Source organism: Geotrypetes seraphini, chromosome 2 (genome assembly GCF_902459505.1).
Source record: "Geotrypetes seraphini chromosome 2, aGeoSer1.1, whole genome shotgun sequence".
NCBI classification, from domain to species: domain Eukaryota; kingdom Metazoa; phylum Chordata; class Amphibia; order Gymnophiona; family Dermophiidae; genus Geotrypetes; species Geotrypetes seraphini.
Window position 1 is genome coordinate 3,401,132 of NC_047085.1, and position 26,204 is coordinate 3,427,335.

General features: G+C 42.9%; 1 protein-coding gene across 5 annotated transcripts in view; it reads right to left on the reverse strand.

The window, feature by feature from the left end:
- Positions 1–26,204, reverse strand: part of MROH1 (maestro heat like repeat family member 1) — a 411,563-nt gene that overhangs the window by 32,251 nt on the left and 353,108 nt on the right. For all 5 annotated transcript variants that reach the window (XM_033934479.1, XM_033934480.1, XM_033934481.1 and 2 more), the window contains 4 exons: positions 5,832–5,969; positions 4,955–5,069; positions 2,034–2,180; positions 361–549 (listed from right to left, as the gene is read on the reverse strand). In XM_033934479.1, the coding sequence (XP_033790370.1) occupies positions 361–549; positions 2,034–2,180; positions 4,955–5,069; positions 5,832–5,969 (589 nt within the window). The remainder of the gene's footprint in view (positions 1–360; positions 550–2,033; positions 2,181–4,954; positions 5,070–5,831; positions 5,970–26,204) is intronic.

Sequence of the window (26,204 nt, forward strand, 5' to 3'; positions counted from 1 at the left end):
AAGAGTCAAAGAAAAGAAGGTATTATTTAACATTGGAGAAAGGGAGAGTCAAAGGAAATACCTCTTTATTGAGATGGTAGTGTATGCCTGGAAAACTTTCCAGAAGAGACGGTATTATCCAGAACCATCGCAGAGTTTAAGGATGTTAGAGACAATAGGATTTGCAGGAGCAGGAAAAGAAAAAAAATGGAGGGATCTGGGTGTTAGTTTAGTTATAGAATCTTCTCTCCTCATCTACCTGGATTGGAAACTGATAAAACTGACTGTTACAAAGTGGCCTTGCTTTATATCAAGATCCCAAGGTCAAGCAACAGAGCTCTAAGGGGAAGTGGGACACAAGTAGCCTGGTCCATGACTTACACTATCAAAAAAGGGCCGCACCCGGATGGCGATGTGGATGAGCACAGAGCGGATGTCCTTCTCCAGCACATGAGGAAGGAGTTTGGTCAGACCAGATGTAGCTTCCAGTGTCACCACATTGTTTGGGTCATCCTTGTCATCCATTGCATTGATCATAGAGGCCAGGAGCTGGGAGCCATGCTTGCCTACCTGCACCCAGAAGACAGAGAAACAAGTTACCTGCAATGTTCAAGGATTGACTGATTGATTTATAGCTTTGGCTGGTTCTGCCGGCTCAGCTGATCGGGGATTCCCTTGCTGCAATCAGTTGACAGCAAGGGATCCCTCAGCAAAGATAGGTGGCTGAGCTGCCTATCTTTACAATCAGGCTAAGGTGCAATTCTCTAGCCTGTGACATGGGCACTGGTTAGAGAATTGGAGGGTTAGGCATCTGTCTGTTTGGGCTGTTTCTCAGCTGCTTCTTAGACAGCCACTGAGACCCGCGTCCTATACAGAATCAGCCCCTGAGTGTCGACAGCTATATTAGCCCTGGGTGTTCAGTGCCAGGCCATGTCCAGACACTGGCACTGGCTAGTAGGGACTTATTTGGCCATCAGGGGTCCCAGCCAATATTCAGGCAGCATCTGCATAACTTTTTTTCCTATCGTACAGCCCCCAGATCCCCCTCCCACCACCATAAAAAAAAGCCTTCTTCCTCCTGCTGGAATCCCCCCTTCACCCCAACACTCCCATGGGCCCATCTGATATCCCTGGTGGTCCATAGGGGTAGCATCAAAGTCCCCTTGCCCCCTAAGAAAATGACCGATGCAACCTCTCATGGTACCTGATGTGTACTAATATTGTATCTTTCATATTCTGTGAAATTGATCATATTTCTGTTATATACTTTATTAAAATTTGCTATAGCATATTTGCTAACTGGCAAATCAAAGTGGTTAACCGTTAGAAAATCATAAGAAGAAAGAAACTGCAAAATTTTGACAGGAAAGAAACATTCATTCAAGACAAGAAGCTGAAAACTCTTCTTTTTGACAATTAATCCTATTAGCTTCATTCCAATTCCCTCAATTTAGACCTCTCCTCTCCTTCCTTCTCTCTGTATGTCGCCTAGAGCAGTGATTCCCAACCCTGTCCTGGAGGAACACCAGGCCAATCGGGTTTTTAGGCTAGCCCTAATGAATATGCATGAGGGAGATTTGCATATGATGGAAGTGATAGGCATGCAAATTTACTTCATGCATATTCATTAGGGCTAGCCTGAAAACCCAATTGGCCTGGTGTTCCTCCAGGACAGGGTTGGGAACCACTGGATTAGAGTGACACACAAATGGAAGATTAGATTAGACTATTCACGTCTAAAAGGGGAAAAAAGAGGGAAGGAATGGGATGGAGCAAGGAACAGCAAAAAAGCAAACAGTGTTGGCAATTTGCCATCTCTAAGTTTACCTCATGCTTTAATTTTGACATTTTATTACTGTTGCTACTCCTTGGGTTTTGTTTAGGTACTGGTGACCTAGATTGGCCACCGGTCTTGATGGACCTTTGGTCTGACCCAGTAAGGCTATTCTTATGGTGTTACAATGGAAAGATTTATGTTAAACTGCCTTGGGTCAATCTTTTCCTACACATGGTTAAGAAACCCGCAAACCTAAATAAATGTGGTTATGGCTGACCTTCTCTGGAGAGCCATCCGCCATGTTTCCCAGACCTCGTACCGCCAGCATTCGGACCATCACGCAGCTGTCCTTCTCTCTTCCTGTCATGTTGTCCATCAGCATTTCCAGTAGCATCAGATCATTCACCACATTGCAGCTGAGAAGCTACAACACATGACGGACAGACAGATAGACACTGTTTAATTCAATGACCTCAAACCACCAATTCCTGTAGCTTCTTTAAATGCGCCTGTGGTATGAGAGAGAGATTCACATAATTCAAAGGAAAAATGTCCAGCCTCCCATACTTCTTCATAGGGCAGAAGGCTCTAGAGCAGTGGTTCTCGACCAGGACACAAATAACTGCTTTTCTTAGCATGGATTAGGAAAAGTTAGACCCAGAAACTCAAATCCTTAACAAGTCCCTACTCCTGTCCTCTACTCAAGCAGTCACCACCAGTGCATCTGGATTTCTCTTCCAAGTGGGGTTTTTCTTTGTTCAGCTGCAAATGAACCTTATCTGTTAGGTGTGGCACAACAGGAGAAAGATTGAGGGTAATTGAAAACCTCACAAGTAAAATCAATATTCAGTGAATATGCCCTCAATCCAGTCTAATTTAATTTTCATTAAAGAACATTCTTAGAGGCAACAGCAGCCAAGAAATTAGTCAGTTTCAACACATCAAACAAGGCAACAACCTTTTAAATGTTGAAAGAACCAGGAAAGAAGGATCCAGAGCCAGTGCCCTAGATCAGTGTTCTTCAACCGCTGGTCCATAGAAATTTCCTGCCGGTCCACAGGGCTGGCACTTGCATCGGGCTCCAGACAGTGCTCTTCAGCTGCCGGTCCACAGTGCGATCGATGTGACGTTGTCTTCGGGCCGGCTCCCTCTTCCTCAGTGCTGCAGTGCACAAAGTCATGGGAAGAGGTTCCTATGCGCGTCCTACGCCTGAACCAGAAAACTTTTCTCTGACATCGCAACGTCAAAGGGAAGGCTTCCAGATGAGGCATGGGAGGCAAGAGGCGCCACTGCCCACAGCTTTGTGCACTGCAGCACTGAGGAAGAGGAAGCCGGCCCAAAGATAACACCAGGGGGCAGGCCAGAAGGCAAGGCACAGCATGGAGGGAGGGAGGGAGACAACAGTAGAGGGAATGATTTTATTTTTGAGTTTAGTGATTGATTTACACCTGCTGTCTGTTCAGGAAGAAATGCATTTTTTCTTTTCCTCTGGGGTTAAAGAATACATCTATTCACCTATCTGACAATAAAGACCTGCCACTACAAAAGATTTGTGGCCAGAACCCTTGCCTTCCAGGCAGGCAAATGGAATGATTGGCTGAGTAACGTTATCACGCTCTCTTCAACCTACTTCAATTTCAGAAAATTGGTCAATGTTCAATCGATTTGTAAACTAAGAATTTTTATAGCTCTGCTATTCCAACCAGTAACCTTAAGAACTGTATAGCTTTCCACTTCTTTCATTATGTAAGATTGTATTGATGACTTTGAATTGTGACCTCTTCGCTGATTGTCCAGCGCTTCTTGTTGTAAACCGCCTCGAACTTCATGGCTTTGGCGGTATATAAGAATAAAATTATTATTATTATTACTACCGCATGCAGAGTCTTGAATCTTAGGGTTTCTTTTTTATATATTAGTACTTTTAGTTTTTGGTCCCGTATTTGCATGGGGTTATCTGTTTTCTGGTAGGAATGAATATTGAGAAGCATAAAGTATGCTTTGTGTAGTTTAATTTTGTGGTTAACCATTATGTGTTGTTAATAAGATTATATTGTGTGTATATATGAAAAATGAATGAAAAAAATGGTGTTACAATTAGTACTATTATGGGGGCGGGGTCTGGGGCGGAGATGGGCACGACTTAGCCCAGTCCGCAGACCGGTGCCAGTCCACAAAATAATTATTTTATTTCCGCCGGTCCATAGGTGTCAAAAGGTTGAAGAACACTGCCCTAGATAAACTCAATGAATTATCTCTCAGGTCCCTCATCTTCAGCCCTTCCCTAACACTTCAATCATTTGTCACATCCTGCAACACTGCAGGTGAAAGTAGGTTTGGGTGACCGTCAGAGTCTCCTGTTTTGTTTCCAATGCAGCTGCTATAGGTGGCTGCCTAGTCTGGCTGGCCTTGTGCTATGGCGTGCAAGAACTCACCTCACGTCATGGCACATGTGTATGCATGAGGGTTGCACTTCTGTGCACGTGTGGCCATGTTAGCAGTTCACTTCAGCTGGAAGAGAAGCAGTTTAGGCAAGGAGAGATATATGAACGTACTTCCTAGCAAAACCACTGCCTTCCTTCCAAACCCTTCAAGGAGACTGCAGAGAGCCAAAGCCTGAACCCAAGAAGTTTTCTGGGCATACGTCCAAGGCTGGATCTTTACTTTCTCAGCAGATGAAGCCAGGACCTTGCCCGTCGCTGCCTAAGCAGTGGAGAATTTAGAAGGTGGTTAAAAGCCATGACAGAGGTATGTGCTGTTGGCAGGCAGCACAGCTTTATGGAGTGACTCAAGGGCTTCGTGCTTTCAGCTGGTGGGTCACAGGGGATCTGGTTACAGGCTGCTGGCTCCACTCACTTCCCTGCACAATAGGCAATGACTTTGGTTACCTCATTCCTTCAGGAGGTACGTAAGAAAAGAGATAATGAGGGTCTGCTAGAGCATGACTGACAGGCATTTCAGCACCAGGGTAAGAGCTTAAAGCTACTCAGGACTGCTTGCAGCACTCACTCAGCCCTCCATCCTTTAAATCACACTCCCTGTGCTACCTCTGGGGGCTACACCCATTTTTCAAACAGATCCATCAGAGCCAAATTTTAGCACAAGCATTGCACACCTCGACAGTCAAAGGCTGAACACCACCTCTCTTCTGAGAAGGAAAAGGTTCCTGCAGAGGAGAAAACGCTGCGATCTTCTCACCTCAGCAAAGAAGGCTGTGGCAGAGACCCGCTGCCACACATACAGACTGCTGATCGCCGGAATCAGGGCTTTTACAATGGCAGGCAGCCGGGGTCCAGCATGCTTTGCCATAGCACTGGAAAAAATAAAAGAGAGCAGCTCTGATCATTACTGGACACGAGACAGACAATGCTGTCAAAACCCTGCAAAGCATCCACAGGATGGCTCCTGGCTTATGAGATGATGGACTGGTTACTACAATGCTACACTGACCGCCACTAACAGCTGACCTGCGCCATCATCCTATACAGTCCTTTCTCATTATTCACGGTAATCGGTTCCCATAAATGTTTATAGGAAAATAGCGGTTAGGTTCCAGCAGTACATGTCGTGCCTCAAAACCGCAAAAAGTGAATAAAGGATCCTTTGGGGGAAAAAGGGTGATGTTCCTGGATGGGACAACACTCGGAGTGCCTCTAGATGCTTGTAATTCACTCTCTGGACACTTGGGGGCCATATCTGGAAGCAAACGCCAGACCACAAAGTGAAAGTAAAAGTAAAGAAAGCTGTTGTCTATAAGCATGTCCACGAAAACGTGAACACAGCGATGCAGATGAGAAATATTGGTCACAATAGATGCAATCACGGCTACACAAAACGACACATCAGGAATGTGCAAATAACGAGAATGGACTGTATTGGATTTCTCATTTTAATTTCATTTCAACAGATTTATATTCCACACTGCTCAATCCGATTCTAGGTGGATAACAAATTACACAAATCAGTGTAGTGCAGACAATAAATCATTTAGCCCAGAAACAGCTACTCAAACAATATTTGACACTAGATTAATACCCCAGAGCAGAAGATGCAGACAAAAGGCTGGGCACTGTACCTGGCTAGCAGGGAGACTCCATCATGGTGTTGATCACTGTTCTTCATCCTCTCCCAGCCTCCCCAGCTCTCCACAGACCTGGTCACTTCCTCACTGCCCCCCCGGGTCAGCATGAGCTGCAGAGTGTCCACTGCAGAGCTGCACACAAGCACAGGACAGACCTGAAAGTCACATACGAGGAGCCTACTGCAAACATGAAATCAGAAGCAGGACCCAGAGCCAGGAGCTAAAGGACGGGATGGGAAAACGTCAGGATGTGCTTTATAGTGAGGGGTTTTGCACTCACTCTTACTTCCCTGGTTCTCAATCAAGTCCTCAGGATAAATTACATATACTCCATTCTATGCAAATCTCTCTCATGCATATTCATTGAGGGTATCCTGAAAACCTGACTGGCCAGGTGTATCCCAGGGACTGAAATGAGAACCACTGATGTAGAGCTTCTTAAACATGCCCAATTAGAAACACTAGCTGGTTGACAAAACTAAAATTTTAAGATTCAAAATCATAGAAATAGGAATGGCATTCTTTGATCTGACAGAGGGAAATTCCAGAGAGAAGAATTACAAAAGAAATTCTAAATGAATTGTAATAAGTAAATAGACAAGCTGTGTCCCACTAGCAGCCAGCTCACAGGAGGATATTGCAAACTAAGAAGCTCCAACCTACACTGTCTCCAATGTGTCAGACTTCTGAAGAACCTTCACGCCTACCATCCTGTATCCCAGGTTCTTTCATCAGCCCAAACGCTGTGTTTTTAAGGGCTTGATCCTAGCATACAAATCCCCCTACATGTCAACTAAACTTACTCCGTACATATCAAATAGACCACCCCTCTCTAACTCATCATATAAACAATACCGACATTCCTGGCTGTCAGCTAGAGAAATGGCTCCCCATGATGGGCATGAAATGAAACCTTTTGCTACAGTATTGTTGGGGCAGCCGAGATTATTCACACCACTCTTGGCATTGATGCATCGACTGATGGAGCTGTTCAATCTCTGCAGACAGGAGGGCTTCCAGAGGACTGGAGAAGGGGATATTTCTTTAAAAAGCTTATACACCACAATACAGAAGAAGTCCTATCAATGTGATTTACATCATTATATATAGGATAAAAACCTAAAACCATCCATCTGCTCCATCACGGAACCCCTGCAGTGATCTTCTAAGCAAGTGGGAAAAGCCATGTCTTCACCATACTGCAGAAAACGTGATCAAGCTCCACCTTTGCAACCCTGGACATCTCATTCCACAAAGTGGGCACCATAATCTTCACATTTAACTTTGGCCTCTCTTCATTAACATTAACAGGTTAGTCAGTTTGACCCTTATACTTATATATAAAGTGAGGGGCGTTTTCGAAAGGACGCCCAAGTCAGAATGGAGACATCTAGCCCATAATGTCCAAAACGGATGCCCATCTCACGTGCATTTTCCAACAGGAAATATGTCAGGATTTCCTGTTGAAAAGATGGGTCTCTGTGTGCTGAGGGCGTTTTTATGCTCCTTCAGCTCTTCTGCGGTGTTCTTTTCTCACATGTTTAAAGACAATTCTTTATATGTGAGTTTGCAACCGGGTCCGGTTGGATTTTTACCACTGTATTTTTTATTCTTGTACTTTTTTCATTGAATTTTCATGTTTTTATATGTCAGTGTATAATAAATTATTTCCAGAACATCTGTATCCCAGTTCTTTGTTTTTGTTTTCATCGGTGGATCATTGGGTCTCCCCATTTTTCTTTGTTGTGCTGAGGACATCCAGCATGAACAACCATTTTGCATATTGGAACGCCCAACACAGCTGTGCAACTACAAAAAGGTGGTATACAAGTCCTAATCCCTTCCCCTAAAAGAAAACAGAGACCAGGACATCTGGCAACGTTCTTAGAAGAAAAGCCACTCTGACATCCCTGCTGAGTAGAAGAATGGCCGAGTGGTTTGTGCAGTGAAGGAAGCCAGGTTCAAATCCCACTTTAACTCTTACTTTGGAAATGTGAGCCCTCCAGGAACAGAAAGACACCAGTTCAATAACCTTCAGGCTCAATCTTTGTTTTATAGGCTTTTCACCTAATCAGATGGAGAGAATTTTAACTGGGGCTCCTACAACAAGTAGTAATTAGCTTTTGGAAATACGAGGGTTGATATTCAGAGCAGTTTAAGTGGTATGGAGAGGCGCTTGTGTGGCACTATCCACTGATATTCACTGGCACTTAACCACTAAGCTGAAAGCGCAAGATTTTGTGGATGGTCCAGAGATAGAGTTGACCTTTAAGTGATTCAGTGCCAATATTTAGTACTTAACTGCCTAAGTTAAGTGGATAAATCAGACGCCATAAAAGGTGGTTACATTATCCGCAACAAAAGACTGTTCAAATAAACATAGCCTGCATCTTGTACTACTGTCTGCAGTTTTTCTTTTCTTGTGGCTTTCCAGTCTTTTCAAATGAGTGTCAAATGTATGATTATCTTTCACTTGGTGAGAGGTCGTATGTGTGCACTCAGTGCAAAGAGCTCCTAGCACTGTGGGTGTGAGTTCAATCCCTGGAGGCTAGAGTAGCAGACTTGGAGGAGCTCAGGAACAGAGGAGATCTGGTACCCTCTGTGCTACCATGAAAGAGAAATGTCATCTGAAAGGGGAGTGTCATCCTGATGTAAAAGGAAGTGATCTTGTAGCCATGTCCTATCCTCCAACTGATGTAATGTTCTCTTGCACCAAGGATGAGTTTCCAAAGGCATATGCCCAAGAGAAAAGGGTTAGGACAGCTGTTATAATTGATGATTCGATCATTATGCATGTACCCTGTATGTCATGTCTGTTTGTCCAAGTTAGATTGTAAGTTCTTCCAAGCAGGGACTGTCTACAAAATGTCAAAACGTGCAGCGCTTTCAGTGCTATATAAGTGATAAGTAGTAGTAGCACAGTAGATGGCTGGGTGCCTGGTGGAAACACGGATTACCTGGTCATGTGCCTGACTAGTGCAAAGGTGGTGGAACTCATGAGTCACCTAGATAAGATTTTAGATGGTGCTGGCGAAGAGCTAGCTATCCTGGTAACGTGGGTATCAGTGAAATAGGAAAATGTGGGAGGGTGATTTTGGAAGTTAAATTTAGGTTTTTAGGTAGAAAGTTGAAATCCAGATCATCTAGAGTAGCTTTCTCTGTTTCAAGAGGCAGGCAGAACTCTGGAATCTCAAGACGTGGATAAGATAATGATTTTAGATTTGTTAGGAACTGGGCAAAATTCTGGCGAAGGGGGAGCCTATTTTGGAAAAATGTGTTCCACCTTAACCAGGGTGGAACTAGGCTGCTGACATCAACATTTAAAAAGATAGAGCAGCTTTTAAACTAGAGACTAGGGGAAGGTCAACAGTAACTCAAAAGTGCATGGTTCAGAATGAGGTATCTTTGAAGGATATCACTAAAACAGGAAAGATAAGGTCTCCCAATAGTGAGGTTGCAGAAAAGACCACAGTAGACTTGGACAGATTTTAAAAGTTGCAAATTATCACCGTCAACTGCTGAGCAAGTTGTTAATAATAATAATAATAATAATAATAACAGCTTATATACCGCAATACCGTGGAGTTCTATGCGGTTTACAAAAGATTAAGCAAAGGTACAAATTGACTGACTTCAAGAGGGGAAGAAGAGAAGTAATTAGGCAGGAAATTCATTGTTGAGGAGAAAAGTGATCAAAAGGACAGTAGGTCGCTATTGAGAGGAAAGAGATAAGTGGATCAGTTGTCAAGATGTTTTAGGAACAGGTGTGTTTTTAGACGTTTCCTAAATACCTCATAAGTAGAGGGCAAAAGTAATTGTTCTAGGTCTTTACCCCATGATGCTGCTTGGTGTGAGAGAAGGAATTCATGGTGTTTTTTCAGTTTGCAACCTCTCACTGGGGAGGAAACGAAGTTGGAATGTGAACTTCTCTTGTGTCTGTTAGTTGAGAAGGAGAAAAGGTCAGTAATGTATTTGGGGATGATAATGTCTGGTTCAGAAGACAACAAAACAGTGCGACAAGGTGGTGCCTGTAGCTGGAACGATACTGAGTTTTATAGAAAGAGGCATAACCAGCAAAAGAAAGGAGGTATAGATACTCCTGTACAGGTCATTGGTGAGGTCACCATCTGGAGTATTGTGTTCAGTTTTGGAGGCCATATCTGGCTAAGGATGTAAAAAGACTTGAAGTGGTCCAGATAAATGGAATAAAAACAGTATGGGACTTGCATCAAAAGATGCACAAGAAGAGACTGGAAAACCTGAATATGTATATTCTAGAGCAGTGTTTCTCAACATGCGGTACTCGTACCCTTAGGGGTTCACGAGCTGCTATTTGGGGGTGTGCGCACTGGCAGTTGCCGAGGATCCCATGCCCTCCTTCCTATTCTCCTTATTGACTGCCCGCCCGCTCACTCCCCTCCACCAAAGCTGCTGCCACCGCCAGGGATCCTATGCCCTCCTTCCTGCCCACCCCCCTCACTGAAGCTGACCCAGAAGGCTTCCTTCCTATGTCAGAGCTGATGCTGAAGGATAGCCTTCCAGGTCAGTGGGGGGATCCCAGTTACCTCTTTCCAGGTTGGCTGTTCCTTCCTATCTTCAGCAGCACTTGTTGCAAGGACGTGTCAGTGCCTTTTTCATACTGTACATTGCCGATCCAGAACCTCTCCAACTTCAGTGCTGATGTCAGGGGAAGGCTTGTGGGTCAGCCATGTGGGGCGTGTGAACCACTGCACACATGTCCCTGCGACAAGTGCCGCTGAAGACAGAAGGAGCAGCTCAGCTGGACAGCTATGAAGGAAGTGAGTGTGGCTCGAGCAAGTAAGGGAGAACAGGGACATGATCTCGGAGAAAGGATGGGGGGGAAGGAGTGTGTTGGGACATAAAAGGGGCATGATTTTGGAACAAAGGCTGGAAGGCAAGGGGGGGCATGAACTCGAGACACAGAAGGGAGGGAGGGGGCACTAACTTGGGACATAGGACGGAGAGAATAGAAAGGGAGAATTGATGGGCACGAGTGTGTGAGTGATAGGGAAAGAGATGGTGCACATGGGGAAAACTGGGCACAGAGAGAGAGAGACGAGTGAGGTGGAGATGCATGGGGGATAGAAGGATGAGAGGGAGAAATGTTGGATATAGTGGTGGAGAGGGAATAGATTGAAGGGGATACAAGGGGGAGGAATGTTGGACATAGTGATGGATAGGAGCCAAAGCATTATTTGAAATGTCTGTACACAAAAGTAGACCTTAGCAAAGCCACTGCTTATCCCTGGGGCTCAGTAGCATGGATTGTGCTATTTTTTTAGATTCTGCCAAGTGCTTGTGACTTGGATTGTTCACTGTTGGAAAACAGGATGCTGAGCTTGATGGACCTTTGGGTATGACATTTATTTGCAAAGATAAAAATTTGGATAATAAATCCCTTGGAGACGGGGGGAAGGTTCCGTGGGACTGGTGAAGAGTTAGGAAACTATAGACCAGTAAGTCTTATTCCGGCGGTTGGAAAGGAAATGGAGACGCTGCTCAAGGAAAGGATAGTGATCTCTAAGGCTTCCACAGCTGGCCTAATGATTGTTGCAGTTGTCTGGGTCTTGCTGTATCCGAGTAGAACTGATGTTTCAGCCACCATGCTATGGCTTTCTTCAAAATGTTCATACCATGAAGAAAGTCATAGCATGATGGCTGAAACATTGATTCTCTCTATCCAGATGCTGCAAGACCCAGACAACTGCAATAATCGAAAGGACAGTGAGTTACCTGGAATCCAATAGATTACAAGATTTGAGGCAATACGGTTTTACCAAAGGAAAATCATGCCAAATGAATCTGATCCATTTATTTAACTGGGTGACCAAAGAATTGGATAGTGGACATGCACTGGATGTAGTCTACTTGGATTTCATTAAGGCCTTTGATACGGTTGCTCACTGCAGGCTTATAAATAAACTCAGTGAGCTCAAATTAGGACATAAAATTATGAACTGGATTGCGAACTGGTTGACAGCAGAGGGTGTTGGTTAATAGAGTTTACTCAAAGGATAGAAATGTACGTAGTGCTGGAGTGCCTCAGGGATTGGTACTGGGGCTGATCCTATTCAACATATTTGTGAGTGACATTGCTGAAGGGTTGGTAGGAAAAGTTTGCCTTTTTTCTAATGACACCAGGATTGGCAACAAAGTGGATAGAGTGGATAATATGAGAAGGGATCTACAAAAATTAAAAGAATGGTTGAATGTTTGGCAATAAAGAGAAGTGAGAAAGAAAACCTGAAACAGAGAAGTGCACTTAATTCTCTTTTGCTTTTTGAAATTATTTTTGAACTGGGATAGTGTGGACTAGTGCGATGATTGAAAATGTGTTCCCTCCCCTGCTGCAAAGGGAGTGGGGAAAGAGAGAGATCCAGGGTGCATCTCTCTTACTCCCTCTACTGCCACATCCAACATTTCCCTCCTTTCCACCTGTCCAACATCTCTTTCTCGCTGCCTCCTGCATGCTTCCTCTCCTCCAGTCCTCATTCCCTCCCCCAACCAACATTTTTCTCTCTCCCTCCATGAGTTCAACTTTTTTACTCTCTGCCCTCTCCCCCTTTCCCCGAGTGTGACATTTCTCCTTCCCTCCTTTCTTCCTTCCCCATCCATCTCTCACTCTTTCTCCATAAGTCCAACACTTTCTACCTCCAGCATGCTTCCTCTCCTCCGGACCTCATTCCCTTCCCCAACCAACATCTCTCTCTGTCCCTCCATGAGTCTAACTTTTCTTCCTCTCTCCTCTACTCCTATTGGCAACAGGTCTCCCTCTCTCTGTCTCACTGTCCATCTGTCTTGAGAGATCCAGGCATCTTTCCCACCTCCTCTACTGTCACTTCCAACATTTCTCCCTCTCTTATCCCCCGGATCATGTGCAGCATTTTTCACCACTGCCCACCAGCCCCATGTCCATTTCTCCTTCTATCACCCCTCTCCAGCACAATGTCACATTTCTCCCTCCGTCACTATGTCCAACATTACTCCCCCTTGCATCCCCTTCAATCTGCCCTCTCCACTACCAAATCCAACATTTCTCTCTCTCATCTTTCATAGTTTCATAGTTTATTAAAATTTGATTGAACGCTAATCACAAAATTTGAAGCATTGTACATTAAAAAAATATAAATGGGGAATGAACCACAAATAATGAACATGATCCGAACAAACCAGACAAACTTGACTTGGGAAGGGAGGTGGAACACAAGGAAAAGAGGAAGAACTACAATTTGTGGAGAAAAGGAAACATAAATGGTAAAAACAAATGGGATATGAAAAGTAGGGATCAGTTGAGGGAGTAAAATATTAAAAAATAGGAAGGATAAATTAATCATAGGCATCTTTAAAAAGAAAGCATTTTAAGCTACTCTTGAATTTATCCAAATTTTGTTCTGCTCTGATACATAATGGGAGGGAATTCCAGATTGAAGGAGCAGTGACAGAAAAGATGGAGGCACGGCAGGTGCCAATAATTTTTAGTGAAGGGACATAGAGAGTATGTTGCGAAGCAGATCTTAGGGTTCTGGGGGGATCGTAAGGTATTAGGAGTCTGTCTATGAATGCAGGTTCGTTAGTCTTTTGAGTTTTAAAAGTTAGAAGAGCAATTTTAAATGTAATCCAATGCAGGAAGGGCAACCAGTGTGCGTTCTTTAGTAAAGGAGTGACATGATCAAATCTTTTTGAGTTCGTGATGATTTTAATAGCCGTATTTTGAATTACTTGGAGGCGTCTGATATCTTTTTGATATTAACCCTTTAAATAATGAATTGCAATAATCGATTTTTGAAATGACGAGAGAGTGAATTAGAATACCGAGAGAATGTGAGTCTAAGAGAGGGACCAAGGATCTTATCATCCTGAGCTTATAGAAGCAGTTTTTAACAAGAGCACAAATTTGGGGTTGGTATGTTAGTTTATTGTCAATGATGACACCTAAGATTTTAGTTGTAGAGGTAGATTCAAGTGGGTATTATCAATGGATACTGGTGAAACCAGCTGTATGCCCCCTTTCCAAGGGAAAAGAACATTGCTTGTTTTTGTTATGCTAAGAGGGAGCATATTCGAGTTTAGCCAGTCTCGTATTTTGGCTAATTTGAAGTTAATGAAAGTAATATCATTTAAGTTAGAGGGGTCAATGGTATGAAGAATTTGGATATCATCGGCATAGGCGTAGGCTGAAAAGCCAATTGACTGGCAAAGGGTTAATAGTGGGGCAAGATAGATATTAAAAAGCAGAGGGGATAATATAAAACCTTGTGGGATGCCGTAGTTGTTATGAAAGGGCATAGAGAAAGAGTTATTGAAATGTACAGTAGAGGTTCTACCAGAGAAGTAGGATCTGAACCATTCGAGAGCTTGATTTGAGATTCCGATAGAGGCATGCATCTATACCTCACTCCTCTCTCTCTCTCTATGCCCAATTTTCCCTTTCTTCCTTTCCCCATGTGTACCATCTCTCACTCACACACTCATGCCCAACAATTCTCCCTTTCTATTCTCACCTTCCTATATCCCAAGTTCGTGCCCCCTTCCTTCCTTTCTTCTGTGTAAAGTTCGTGCCCCACCTGCCTTCCAGCCTTTGTCCCAAAATTAAGTTGTACGCTGGGGATCCCTGCCTGCCCATCCGGCCCCTGATGAAGGGGATCCCTCCCTCCCCGCACCCCCCCCCCAAAGCCGACCCAGTTATTCGTTAGAGCCGCACTCGTTCCATCCTCCCCCAGCGAACTCCGTTCAGGGTCAGCGTGAGCAGCAATTCACACACTGCACATGGCTAGCCCACAAGCCTTCCCTCTGATGTCAACTCTGATGTCAGAGAGGAGGTTTCCAGATCAGCTACTTTCGGATTTTGCTGGGGACGGAAGGAGTGAGTGTGGCTCTATCAAGTATCTGGGTTGGCAAGCAGGGAGGGAGGGATCCCTTTCAGCAGCTTCAGCAGAGGGGGGGGAGGCGGGGATCCCTAGAAGCAGTGGCTTCTACTGACAGGCAGGGAATATCCTCCACAGTGGCCAGGCCATGAACCCACAACAAGCGGCCCACGTACTCCTAAGGGTATGCATACCGTGTGTTGAGAAACACAGCCCTATATGGTTGGCATGGGGTGACTTCACAACCAGTGTCATTTAGGTGATTAAATGCTGAATATTGCACTTAACTGCCTAAAAGTGACCTGGCTGCATAAATCTAGATATCCAGACATAGCCTGTCATTGATGGCTGAATCTCCAACCCCACAGCTTTTATCCGTCATTATTTTATATGTTTCTAGGCGCCTTCATAGTGTACAATGCAAAGCGATAAGCAGGCAGCAGCACTTCTGGAAACCAAGCTGTAGCCTGTGACTGTTTAATCCCTGTAATGAGGTCTGGAAGTGATACTGGGCTTTTTAGATTATGAATGGTTAAGTCTTTATGCTGTAATTGTATTGTTGGTGAAGTGAGCTGGGAACCGGGAATCACTCCTTGTGACCCTGGGCAAGTCGCTTTGTACCCTCCATTGCACCAAGTACAAAATAAGTACCTGTATAGACAGCTTTCACTGTAAACCCAGAAAGGCAATATGTCAAATCCCCTCCCTTTCTGTAGTTTCAAGTTTATTAGGATTTTATATACCGCCTATCAAAGTTATCTAAGCGGTTTTTACAATCAGGTACTCAAGCATTTTCCCTATCTGTCCCGGTGGGCTCACAATCTATCTAATGTACCTGGGGTTATGGAGGACTGAGTGACTTGCCCAGGGTCACAAGGGGCACCGTGGGATTTGAACCCTCAACCCCAGGGTGCTGAGGCTATAGATCCAACCACTGCGCCACACTCATCTGACCAGTTTCTGACCAGATATTTGGTCCATAAGTTAATTTAAATATATCATATAAAAAAATACAGGCAGTCCCCAAGTTACAGACACCTGACTTAAGTATGACTCATACTTAAGAACGCGGTTGCAGATTCATTTTGATTTCACTGAGCAGAGTTTCCAGTGGCCTAGACATAAGAACATAAGAAGTGCCTTGCTGGGTCAGACCAGAGGTCCATCGTGCCCAGCAGTCCGCTCGTGCAGCGGCCCAACAGGTCCAGGACCTGTGTAGTAGTCCTCTATCTATACCCCTCTATCCCCTTTTCATTCAGAAAATTGTCCAATCCCTTCTTAAATCCTAATACCGTATTCTGTCCTATCACGCCCTCTGGAAGTGCATTCCAGGTGTCCACCACCTGTTGGGTGAAAAAAAACTTCCTAGTATTGGTTTTGAATCCGTCCCCTTTCAACTTTTCCGAATGCCCTCTTGTTCTTGTAGTTTTCGAAAGTTTGAAGAATCTGTCCCTCTCTACTTTCTTTATGCACTTCATGATCTTGTAAGTCTATCATATCCCCTCTAATTCTCCTCTTCTCCAGGGAAAAGAGCCCTAGTTTCTCCAGTCTCTCAGTGTATGAAAGGTTCTCCATACCCTTTATCAAACGTGTAGCTCTCCTCTGAACCCTCTCGAGTATCGCCATATCCTTCTTAAGGTACGGCGAACAGTATTAGATGCAGTACTCCAGATGCGGACGCACCATCACCCGATACAACGGCAGGATAACTTCTTTCGTTCTGGTTGTAATACCCTTCTTGATTATACCTAGCATTCTATTTGCTCTCTTAGCGGCCGCTGCATCTCAATGGCCACGAATTTGGTCTTGGAGGATGAGATGTACAGTGTCAGCATCTATGAGGCAAACTTTGTTATTTTTGTTACATAGAGCGTTTTGGACCCCTGTTCATTTACAAAAATTAGATAGCTCTAAGTCCAATAAATGCTGGCACTGTAATCTGGAACCAGGGACATTGGACCATCTACTTTATTATTGTCCCTATATCAAGTTATTTTGGAATTCAATCTGGACTCAAGTAAATTCTTTATTGGAAAACCATGTTGCGCTTTCCTATGATACTGTTTTATTTGGAATGCCTATGAGGAAAAAGTGTCAAATATTGGCACATAACAACAAACTTTTATTAATTATGACAGGGGTTGCCAATCAACATATTACCAATAATTGGAAAAACTATAATAATCTTAATTTCACATTCTGGTGGAATTCGTTATGTCATACTTTTAAGATGGAAAGAGCAATAGCGTTGCAAAAAGGGAATTATAATAACTTTGCAAAGATTTGTGGGCCATTGGAAAAGTTTTGTAATGAATGTTCCGTCTGCGGAATCGGAAAAAAGTAGGGAGATTGTGGATGCCTTTCAAGAGGCTCTGCTCAGACAAATGGTGATGGAACCCACAAGGGAAAAAGCGATATTGGATCTGGTCCTCACAAATGGAGAGAGTATCTCTAATGTTCGAGTGGGTGCTCACCTGGGAAGTAGCGATCATCAAACGGTTTGGTTTGATATAACGGCTAAAATGGAGAGCGGCCGCACGATACTTAAAGTCCTAGATTTCAAACGTACGGACTTTAATGCAATGGGAAAGTACCTGAAGAAAGAGCTGTTAGGATGGGAGGACATAAGAGAAGTGGAAAGACAGTGGTCTAAGCTGAAAGGAGTGATAAAAATGGCTACGGACCTTTATGTGAAGAAAATCAATAAAAACAAGAGAAAAAGGAAGCCGATATGGTTCTCCAACCTAGAAGCTGAGAAAATAAAGGCAAAAGAGATGGCATTCGTGAAATATAAAAAAACCAAAGAAGAGGAGAGCAGAAAGGACTACATGGTGAAACTGAAAGAAGCCAAGAGAGAGATACATCTGGCGAAAGCACAGGCGGAAGAACAATTGGCTAAAAATGTAAAAAAGGGAGACAAAAAATTTTTCAGATATATTAGTGAAAGGAGGAAGATGAAAAATGGAATTGCTAGGCTAAAAGATGCTGGGAACCAATATGTAGAAAGTGATGAGGAGAAAGCAAATGTGCTAAACAAATACTTCTGTTCTGTGTTCACAGAAGAAAATCCTGGAGAAGGACCGAGATTGTCTAGCAAAGTTACACGAGAAAATGGAGTAGATTCTGTGCCGTTCACGGAGGAGGGTGTTTATGAGCAACTTGAAAAACTGAAGGTGGACAAAGCGATGGGACCAGACGGGATCCATCCCAGGATACTAAGGGAGCTCAGAGAGGTTCTGGCGAGTCCTATTAAAGACTTGTTCAACAAATCTCTGGAGACGGGAGTGATTCCTGGGGATTGGAGGAGAGCGGATGTGGTCCTTATTCATAAAAGTGGTCACAGGGATGAAGCAGGAAACTACAGGCCGGTGAGCCTCACTTCAGTTGTTGGTAAAATAATGGAAGTTTTGCTGAAAGAAAGGATAGTGTACTTCCTTGAATCTAATGGGTTACAGGATCCGAGGCAACATGGCTTTACAAAAGGTAAATCGTGCCAAATGAACCTGATTGAATTTTTTGATTGGGTGACCAGAGAGCTGAATCGAGGACATATGCTAGATGTAATTTACTTGGATTTCAGCAAAGCCTTTGATACAGTTCCTCATAGGAGGCTGTTGAACAAACTTGAAGGGCTGAAGTTAGGACCCAAAGTGGTGAACTGGGTCAGAAACTGGCTGTCGGACAGGCGCCAGAGGGTGGTGGTTAATGGAAGGAAAGGTGAGTAGTGGAGTCCCTCAGGGATCGGTGCTGGGGCCAATCCTGTTCAATATGTTTGTGAGTGACATTGCTGAAGGGTTAGAAGGAAAAGTGTGCCTTTTTGCAGATGATACCAAGATTTGTAACAGAGTAGATACCGAAGAGGGAGTGGAAAATATGAAAAAGGATCTGCAAAAGTTAGAGGAATGGTCTAATGCCTGGCAACTAAAATTCAATGCAAAGAAATGCAGAGTAATGCATTTGGGGATTAATAATAGGAAGGAACTGTATATGCTGGGAGGAGAGAAGCTGATATGCACGGACGGGGAGAGGGACCTTGGGATGATAGTGTCCAAAGATCTGAAGGTGAAAAAACAGTGTGACAAGGCAGTGGCTGCTGTCAGAAGGATGCTGGGCTGTATAAAGAAAGGCGTAGTCAGTAGAAGGAAGAAGGTGTTGATGCCCCTGTACAGGTCATTGGTAAGGCCCCACTTGGAGTATTGTGTTCAGTTTTGGAGACCGTATCTGGCGAAGGACGTAAGAAGACTTGAGGCGGTCCAGAGGAGGGCGACGAAAATGATAGGAGGCTTGTGCCAGAAGACGTATGAGGAGAGACTGGAAGCCCTGAATATGTATACCCTAGAGGAGAGCAGAGACAGGGGAGATATGATAATTCAGACGTTCAAATACTTGAAGGGTATTAACGTAGAACAAAATCTTTTCCAGAGAAAGGAAAATGGTAAAACCAGAGGACATAATTTGAGGTTGAGGGGTGGTAGATTCAGGGGCAATGTTAGGAAGTTCTACTTTACGGAGAGGGTGGTGGATGCCTGAAATGCGCTCCCGAGAGAGGTGGTGGAGAGTAAAACTGTGACTGAGTTCAAAGAAGCGTGGGATGAACACAGAGGATTTAGAATCAGAAAACAATATTAAATATTGAACTAAGGCCAGTACTGGACAGACTTGCACGGTCTGTGTTTGTATATGGCCGTTTGGTGGAGGATGGGCTGGGGAGGGCTTCAATGGCTGGGAGGGTGTAGATGGGCTGGAGTAAGTCTTAACAAAGATTTTGGCAGTTGGAACCCAAGCACAGTACAGGGTAAAGCTTTGGATTCTTGCCCAGAAATAGCTAAGAAGAAAAAATTAAAAAATTTAAATTGAATCAGTTTGGGCAGACTGGATGGACCATTCGGGTTTTTATCTGCCGTCATCTACTATATTACTATGTTACTATGAATAGGCATCATTTTTTTTTTTACATTTATTTTATGCACACTCAAGGGGGATGGAGGATTTGGGGTGAAAATTTATAAAACTATGTTTATAATATTAGTATAATATATTTTATAGAAAAATTGATGAAGGATAGGTGGGTGGGTAGGGTTTTATCTTTAATGGTCTATTAGATTTTATGTGTTAGATTTTACAGTGCTATATTGGAATTAATTTATGATATATTTTTGTACACTTGTTATTTGATTTTAAAATGAATAAAGAATTTATTAAAAAAAACAAAACAAAAACCCAACCACATCCCTCCCATCGTATGTCTGTACCTCAGGTTTCTGCATTGAACTTCATCTGCCATCTCGTCGCCCATTCCCCTAGTTTGTTCAAGTCCCTTTGCAATTCTTCGCAGTCCTCTTTAGTCCGAGCAGCACTAAATAGTTTTGGCTTCTCCTGTAGCAGATTCAGGAATGATGCCTGACCACATTAAGAACAGTGTGTGGTTCTGCATGCTTCACTTTAAGAGGGACAGTTGGCCCTTTTGTCAGAGGTAATTAGCAAGAATCTTAAAATCTACAAATCTGACTTAAGAACAGCTTTGAAAATATAACTCATTCGGTCTGTATCTACCTTCAGTCTTTAAGTATTACGTAATGGCTCCCTAGAACCTGAACTTGTTTGGTCTACGGAGACTTCCACATCTTCTAGGTAAAGCTTTTCTGCCAGGCTATTATATCCTTCTCTTCCATTTATATGGAGCATTTTCAAAGCATGAGGACTGGATGTGGTGCTTGCACAGGAAATGAGAGCTACCCTAATCAACCCCTGCACACAAATGAGAATGTCATCATTCTCTACTTTTGGGTCCAGCACCTTGTTTTCCAGTCCCATGAATGACCTCATTCTGGGCAGTATTAGCTGTGCTTCCCTTCAGATCTGCTCAATCTCTCTAAAGGCCTGTTCGATTGGACTCATGCCACAGAAAGGTTTATTTCATTGTCCATCCTGCTTTTCCCTGAAAGGCTCAAAGCAAAGTTAAAAGATAAATAAGGTTTTCAGGCCTGAGTGTGGAAACAGAGAAACAGAAGAACATAAGAATAGCCTTACTGGATAGATCAATGGTCCATCAAGCCCAGTAGCTCGTTCTCACGGTGGCCAAAACGTTTCCTGGCCAAAACCCAAGGAGTAGCAACATTCCATGCTACTGATCCAGGGCAAGCAGTGGCTTCCCCCAAGTCTTTCTCAATAACAGACTATGGAATTTTCCTCCAGGAACTTCTTAAAACCAGCTACGCTATCCGCTCTTACCACATCCTCTGGTATAAGTAACACAGGGCAGATAACCCGCCTCGAACTCCACCTCGGAGGATTTTGCGGGATATAAGAGCACAAATAACATAACATTTTTTCAGCATTCAACATAAGCAATAAGTGCCCTCTATTACCTTTAACTAAATGCTCAGCTGAACCTGGTGGGAGAGGTAGGAAGCTCAAATCTGACGGGTTAGACTGAACAAATCTAGATGGTTAGCACTGAAAATCAGCTCTAACCAGTTAATTAAACCTCCCACTATTCCCTCTCTCCCCCTACATTTAGAAAACGTGACCGGTGCTGCAATCTCCCTACGTGCTTAAGAAACGTGTTACACTCCAATCTCCCTCTGCCCCCTCCAGATTCTTCACATTGCCTTTAAAAAGATTGTGTTCAGCAGCAGAATGCCTGCCCCCTGATTCCCCTTCCAGTGTTTGAAAAAAAGCGTTTAGTGTCATGGTGCTGATTGCTTTGACTCCTGATCTCTGCTTCACATGGTAGGCAGTCTACAGTGGAGACCGAGGGAACTCTTGATTTCGAGCCAAGAAGCGATTTAACAGTGGTTGCGAAAAGGAAAAACCCTGTGGGGCTGATCGAAAACCATCAATGTACGAGGAGCTGAATAACATCAGAGATCAACGTAGCAGTAACTGTGGTAATAGCATATACCATACAATCAATAAAAAATTACAGCATTTATCTGTTCATCCTGGTCAAGTGCACGATATTATACTCCTCTCACTATCCTTTTCCCTTTTACACATGGAATTTCTACCCATAGGGATTTCAAGGTCTGTCTGGACTCCTGTAGAATTTTCAGTCTATTTGATTCAAGGCCCTCAACATATAACGCTTCACCTCCACTGATTCGATCCACCCTATCATTGCGATATAGTTTGTACACCAATATGACAGTGTCCCATTGGTTATCTTCCTTCCACATGCAGAGCTATTGTTAGTAATTTGTAATTTTTCTCTAAAGTCCAGCATGTTATCAGAAAACTGGAGGGTGGCCAACGTAATGGTGATTTTTAAAAGGGCTCCAGAGGTGCTCTGGGAAATTATAGATCGGTGCCAGGCAACATGGTAGAGACTATTATAGAAACAAAATGACAAAACATATACATATTGATGTATTAAAATAGCCCAATGTTGTTTATGACATTGTCTATGTAATATACACCATCAATCTACAACGGCATATAATAAACTTCAAAGTGCCTAATTTCTAAGTGATCTTTTTTTCAGATAATACCTTTCTAAGTACCTCTATGGTCTTCAGTTCCAGCCAACCACCAGCCAAATTATTTGAAGACTTGTCTCTCTTTCTGGCTTTTATTCATCATCAGACCTTAGTTTTTTTTTAATGTGCTTGTGCTCTATATTCTATGTTTTGTGCAAATCGATAAACTTTTCTTATACAACTTTAAAACTTTTGTACTTAGCTTTAGCTATTTCTTCATTCTTTTTTTAAACCTCGGGAAGGACCTTAAGGTTCAACCAGTTTCGCCCAAAGGCTTTTTCAAGAACGGGTCCCCTGCAAATAAGAGGCAAGAGTTGGTAAATGCATCAGTTTCATTGTTCTAAAACTTTAAACTAATCCCTCAATATCTTAGCAGTTCTAGTTTTAGGGATTAGTTTAAAGTTTTAGAACAATGAGAGCGGCTATTGAGGGAGAGATTGTGCGGATCAGTTACCTAGGTAATTCAAGAATAGATATGTTTTTAGGTGTTTCCTAAATTCACCATAGTTGTTTGTATGCCTAAGTAGTTTGTCCAGGTCTTTGCCCCATGATGCTGCTTGATATGAGAGATGTTGATGGTGTCTTTTAAATTTACGTCCTCTAACCGGTGGGGAGATGAACTTCGGGTGTGAGCTTCTCTTATGTTTGTTGGTTGAGAAGAAGAAGAGGTCAGTTATATATTTAGGGGCTAAACCGTATAGTACCTTAAAACAGAAACATCCCAGCTTAAACATCGCACGTGCCTCCATTGGCAACCAGTGCATAAGTCGGTAGGAAGGGGTTATGTAATCAGACTTCTTCAACCCAAAAATCAGCCTAACCGCTGTGTTCTGCACCATTTGTAGTCTCTGCAAGTTCTTCTGCAAGTTCTTCTGGGTGGGCGATATTACAGTAGTCCAGATGGCTTAGTATAAGGGATTGTACCAAAATTCTGAATGATGAAGCATCAAAGTATGCTTTGATGGACCAAAGCTTCCAGAGAGTGAAGAAACCCCTTCTAACCAATGAGTCCACTTGGTCTTTCATGGTTAGGCCTTGGTCAAGTATTACTCCCAGAACCTTCATTGTAGGTTGAATAGGGTAACTGAGGTTGTTGATGCATAGTGATGTTTTAGTGACGAGTGAGTATGGTGAGGCTACAAAGAATTTAGTTTTTTCTGAATTAAGCTTCAATCTATATTCAGTCATCCATTGTACTTCGGTTGCCATAGGGGTAGCTTCAGAGAGAGAAGTAGCGAATGGGATAATGATTGTAAAGTCGTTTGTGTAACTAAATAATTTTATTCCCCGCTGGGCCAGTTGTGCACCTAATGATGACATGTAAACGTTAAAGAACAGTGGGGATAGTGGTGACCCCTGAGGAACTCCAGATGGGTTGCTCCAAGTATTAGAGAGGTTGTAATTGAAATGTACTTGATAGGTGTGGGATATTAGGAAACCTCGGAACCAGCCAATACCTCTTTTCTGATGTCAATTGCATCCAAGCATTGAAACAATTTCTCGTGATCCACCAAATCGAAGGCCGAACTCATGTCAAATTGCATGATCAGGGCATTGTGGCCTTTGCTAAATAAGGAGCGTAAGTTATCCAAGATGGCTGCGATTACTGTCTCGGTGCTATACAAAGATCTAAAACCAAATTGTGTTTCATATAAAAGAGAGAACTGATCCAGGTATTCCATCAATTGGGTATGTACCAGTCCTTCCATGATTTTTACAAAGAATGGAATGGATGCCACTGGTCTATAGTTGGTCACTTATGCCAATGATTGTTTACATTTTTTTGGAATTGAGGTAATTATAATGTGACCGTTATTAGTAAGGAATTTTCCATTTTTGAGATTATCGGTCAGATAGTTCTACAAAGTTAGTTTAAAGTCTAATGGAGCTGCTTTCATGATATCAGGGGGGCAGGAATCTAGAATGCAGTATGTTTTTGTGTACTTGTATAGTTTGATGTAATTATTCCATTCTAAATCTTGGAAGGAATTCCAAATCATATCCGCTGGTATTTCACTTCCTTGTATGTTGGTTATTTGATGTGCACATATGTCATTTATCGAACAGTTATTTCTTAGGTTTATGATTTTTTAATCAAAATGTTGTGCTAGATTATTTGTTGAAGGCAGCTCAATATTATGCGGGGACTGAGTGTTTCGTGTGGTGTCGAATAAATTCGTGACCAAGTTGAACAATTCTTTTGTGTTGATTCCTTTGGAGTTTGTATTGGATGTGTCAATTTTGGATGAGTAGAATGCTTTACATTTTTCTTTTGTCAATTATTTATAGCTTTTTATGTTGGATCTCCAATTGTTCCGGTCTGATAGTTTTCCTGTTTTTTTCCAGATCCTTTCTAGTCGTCTTACTGATTGTTTCATTTGTAGTAGTTCGATGTCGAACCATATATTATATTTATTTGAGCAGTTTTTACTATTTAGTTTAGGGGCAATTTTATCTAAAATGAATGTGCTTGTTTTCATCCAGTGATCCCCAAAATCATCCCCTTCTCCTAGCTCCTCTCGTAATTCGTATTGTGACCAATATTCCTCTGGATTGATATGGTCCCTTGTGAGATGTTCTTTTTTTTATCTTTGTGTGTGTTTTGGATTTTAGATGAGTCCATATTAAATTGAAGTAGTAGGTAAAGTGATCAGACCAGATATCATGACACCAGGTGCCATTGGAAAGAGAGATGGGAGGATCTAAGATCTCCTTTGTGGACATAGCTACCATGTCTAAATGATGGCCTTTTTCATGTGTTAGTGTGGGTAAAGGGAGATTATAGTTGAGCAAAGATAGAAAGTTATTAAAATCTTTTACATCTGGGTTGTCTTGGTCTTCTAAATGTAGGTTTATGTCTCCTGCAATAATATTGTAAGAAGGAGTAATAGTATTATGTAGAACAAATTTGTAGAAGTCCTTTTCTGGCTTTTGTCCAACTTTTTGGTGGTACATAAAATAAAATACAAGAGAAGGATTCTTCTAGTTTCTTATTGCTAATTTTACAGGCTAGTATTTCTAACTGATTGGTTATTTTGGAATCTAGTGATTCAAGTTCGAGCCTTCCTTGAGAATAACTGCTAATCCTCCCCCTCTTCTGTCCTCGCGGTTTAGCATGTGAGCTGGTAGAAGGTTATTTATTATTGGATCCTCTTCAGCCAATAGCCATGTTTCCATTAGAAAGAGACAGGCTATTTGTTTGCTGATGATCCAATCTTTGATTAAGAAAGCTTTGTTCCTTATTGATCTAGTATTGAGGTAAGTACAGGGAATTAGAACATAAGAACATAAGAAGTTGCCTCCGCTGAGGCAGACCAGAGGTCCATCCTGCCCAGCGGTCCGCTCCTGCGGCGGCCCATCAGGCCTAATTGCCTGAACAGTGTCCCTGACTAATTTTGTAACTGCCTCAAATCCTCTAATCCTATCCCTATTACCTACCTTTACTCCTATCTGTACCCCTCAATCCCTTTGTCCTCCAGGTACCTGTCCAGACCCTCTTTGAAGCCCTGTAGTGTGCTCCTGCTTATCACATCCTCCGGTAGCGCGTTCCATGTATCCACCACCCTCTGAGTGAAAAAGAACTTCCTGGCGTTTGTTCTTAACCTTTCCCCTTTCAATTTCTCTGAGTGCCCCCTCGTACTTGTGGTTCCCCGTAATTTGAAAAATCTGTCCCTGTCTACTCTTTCTATGCCCTTCATGATCTTGAAGGTTTCTATCATGTCTCCTCTAAGTCTCCGTTTTTCCAGGGAGAAAAGCCCCAGCTTCTTCAGTCTGTCAGTATATGAGAGGTCTTCCATAGCCTTTATTAGCTTAGTTGCTCTTCTCTGGACTCTCTCAAGTACCGCCATGTCCTTCTTGAGGTACGGCGACCAGTACTGGACACAGTACTCCAGGTGCGGGCGCACCATTGCACGATACAGTGGCAGGATGACTTCCTTCGTCTTGGTCGTGATACCCTTCTTAATGATGCCCAACACTCTGTTTGCCTTCCTTGAGGCTGTGGC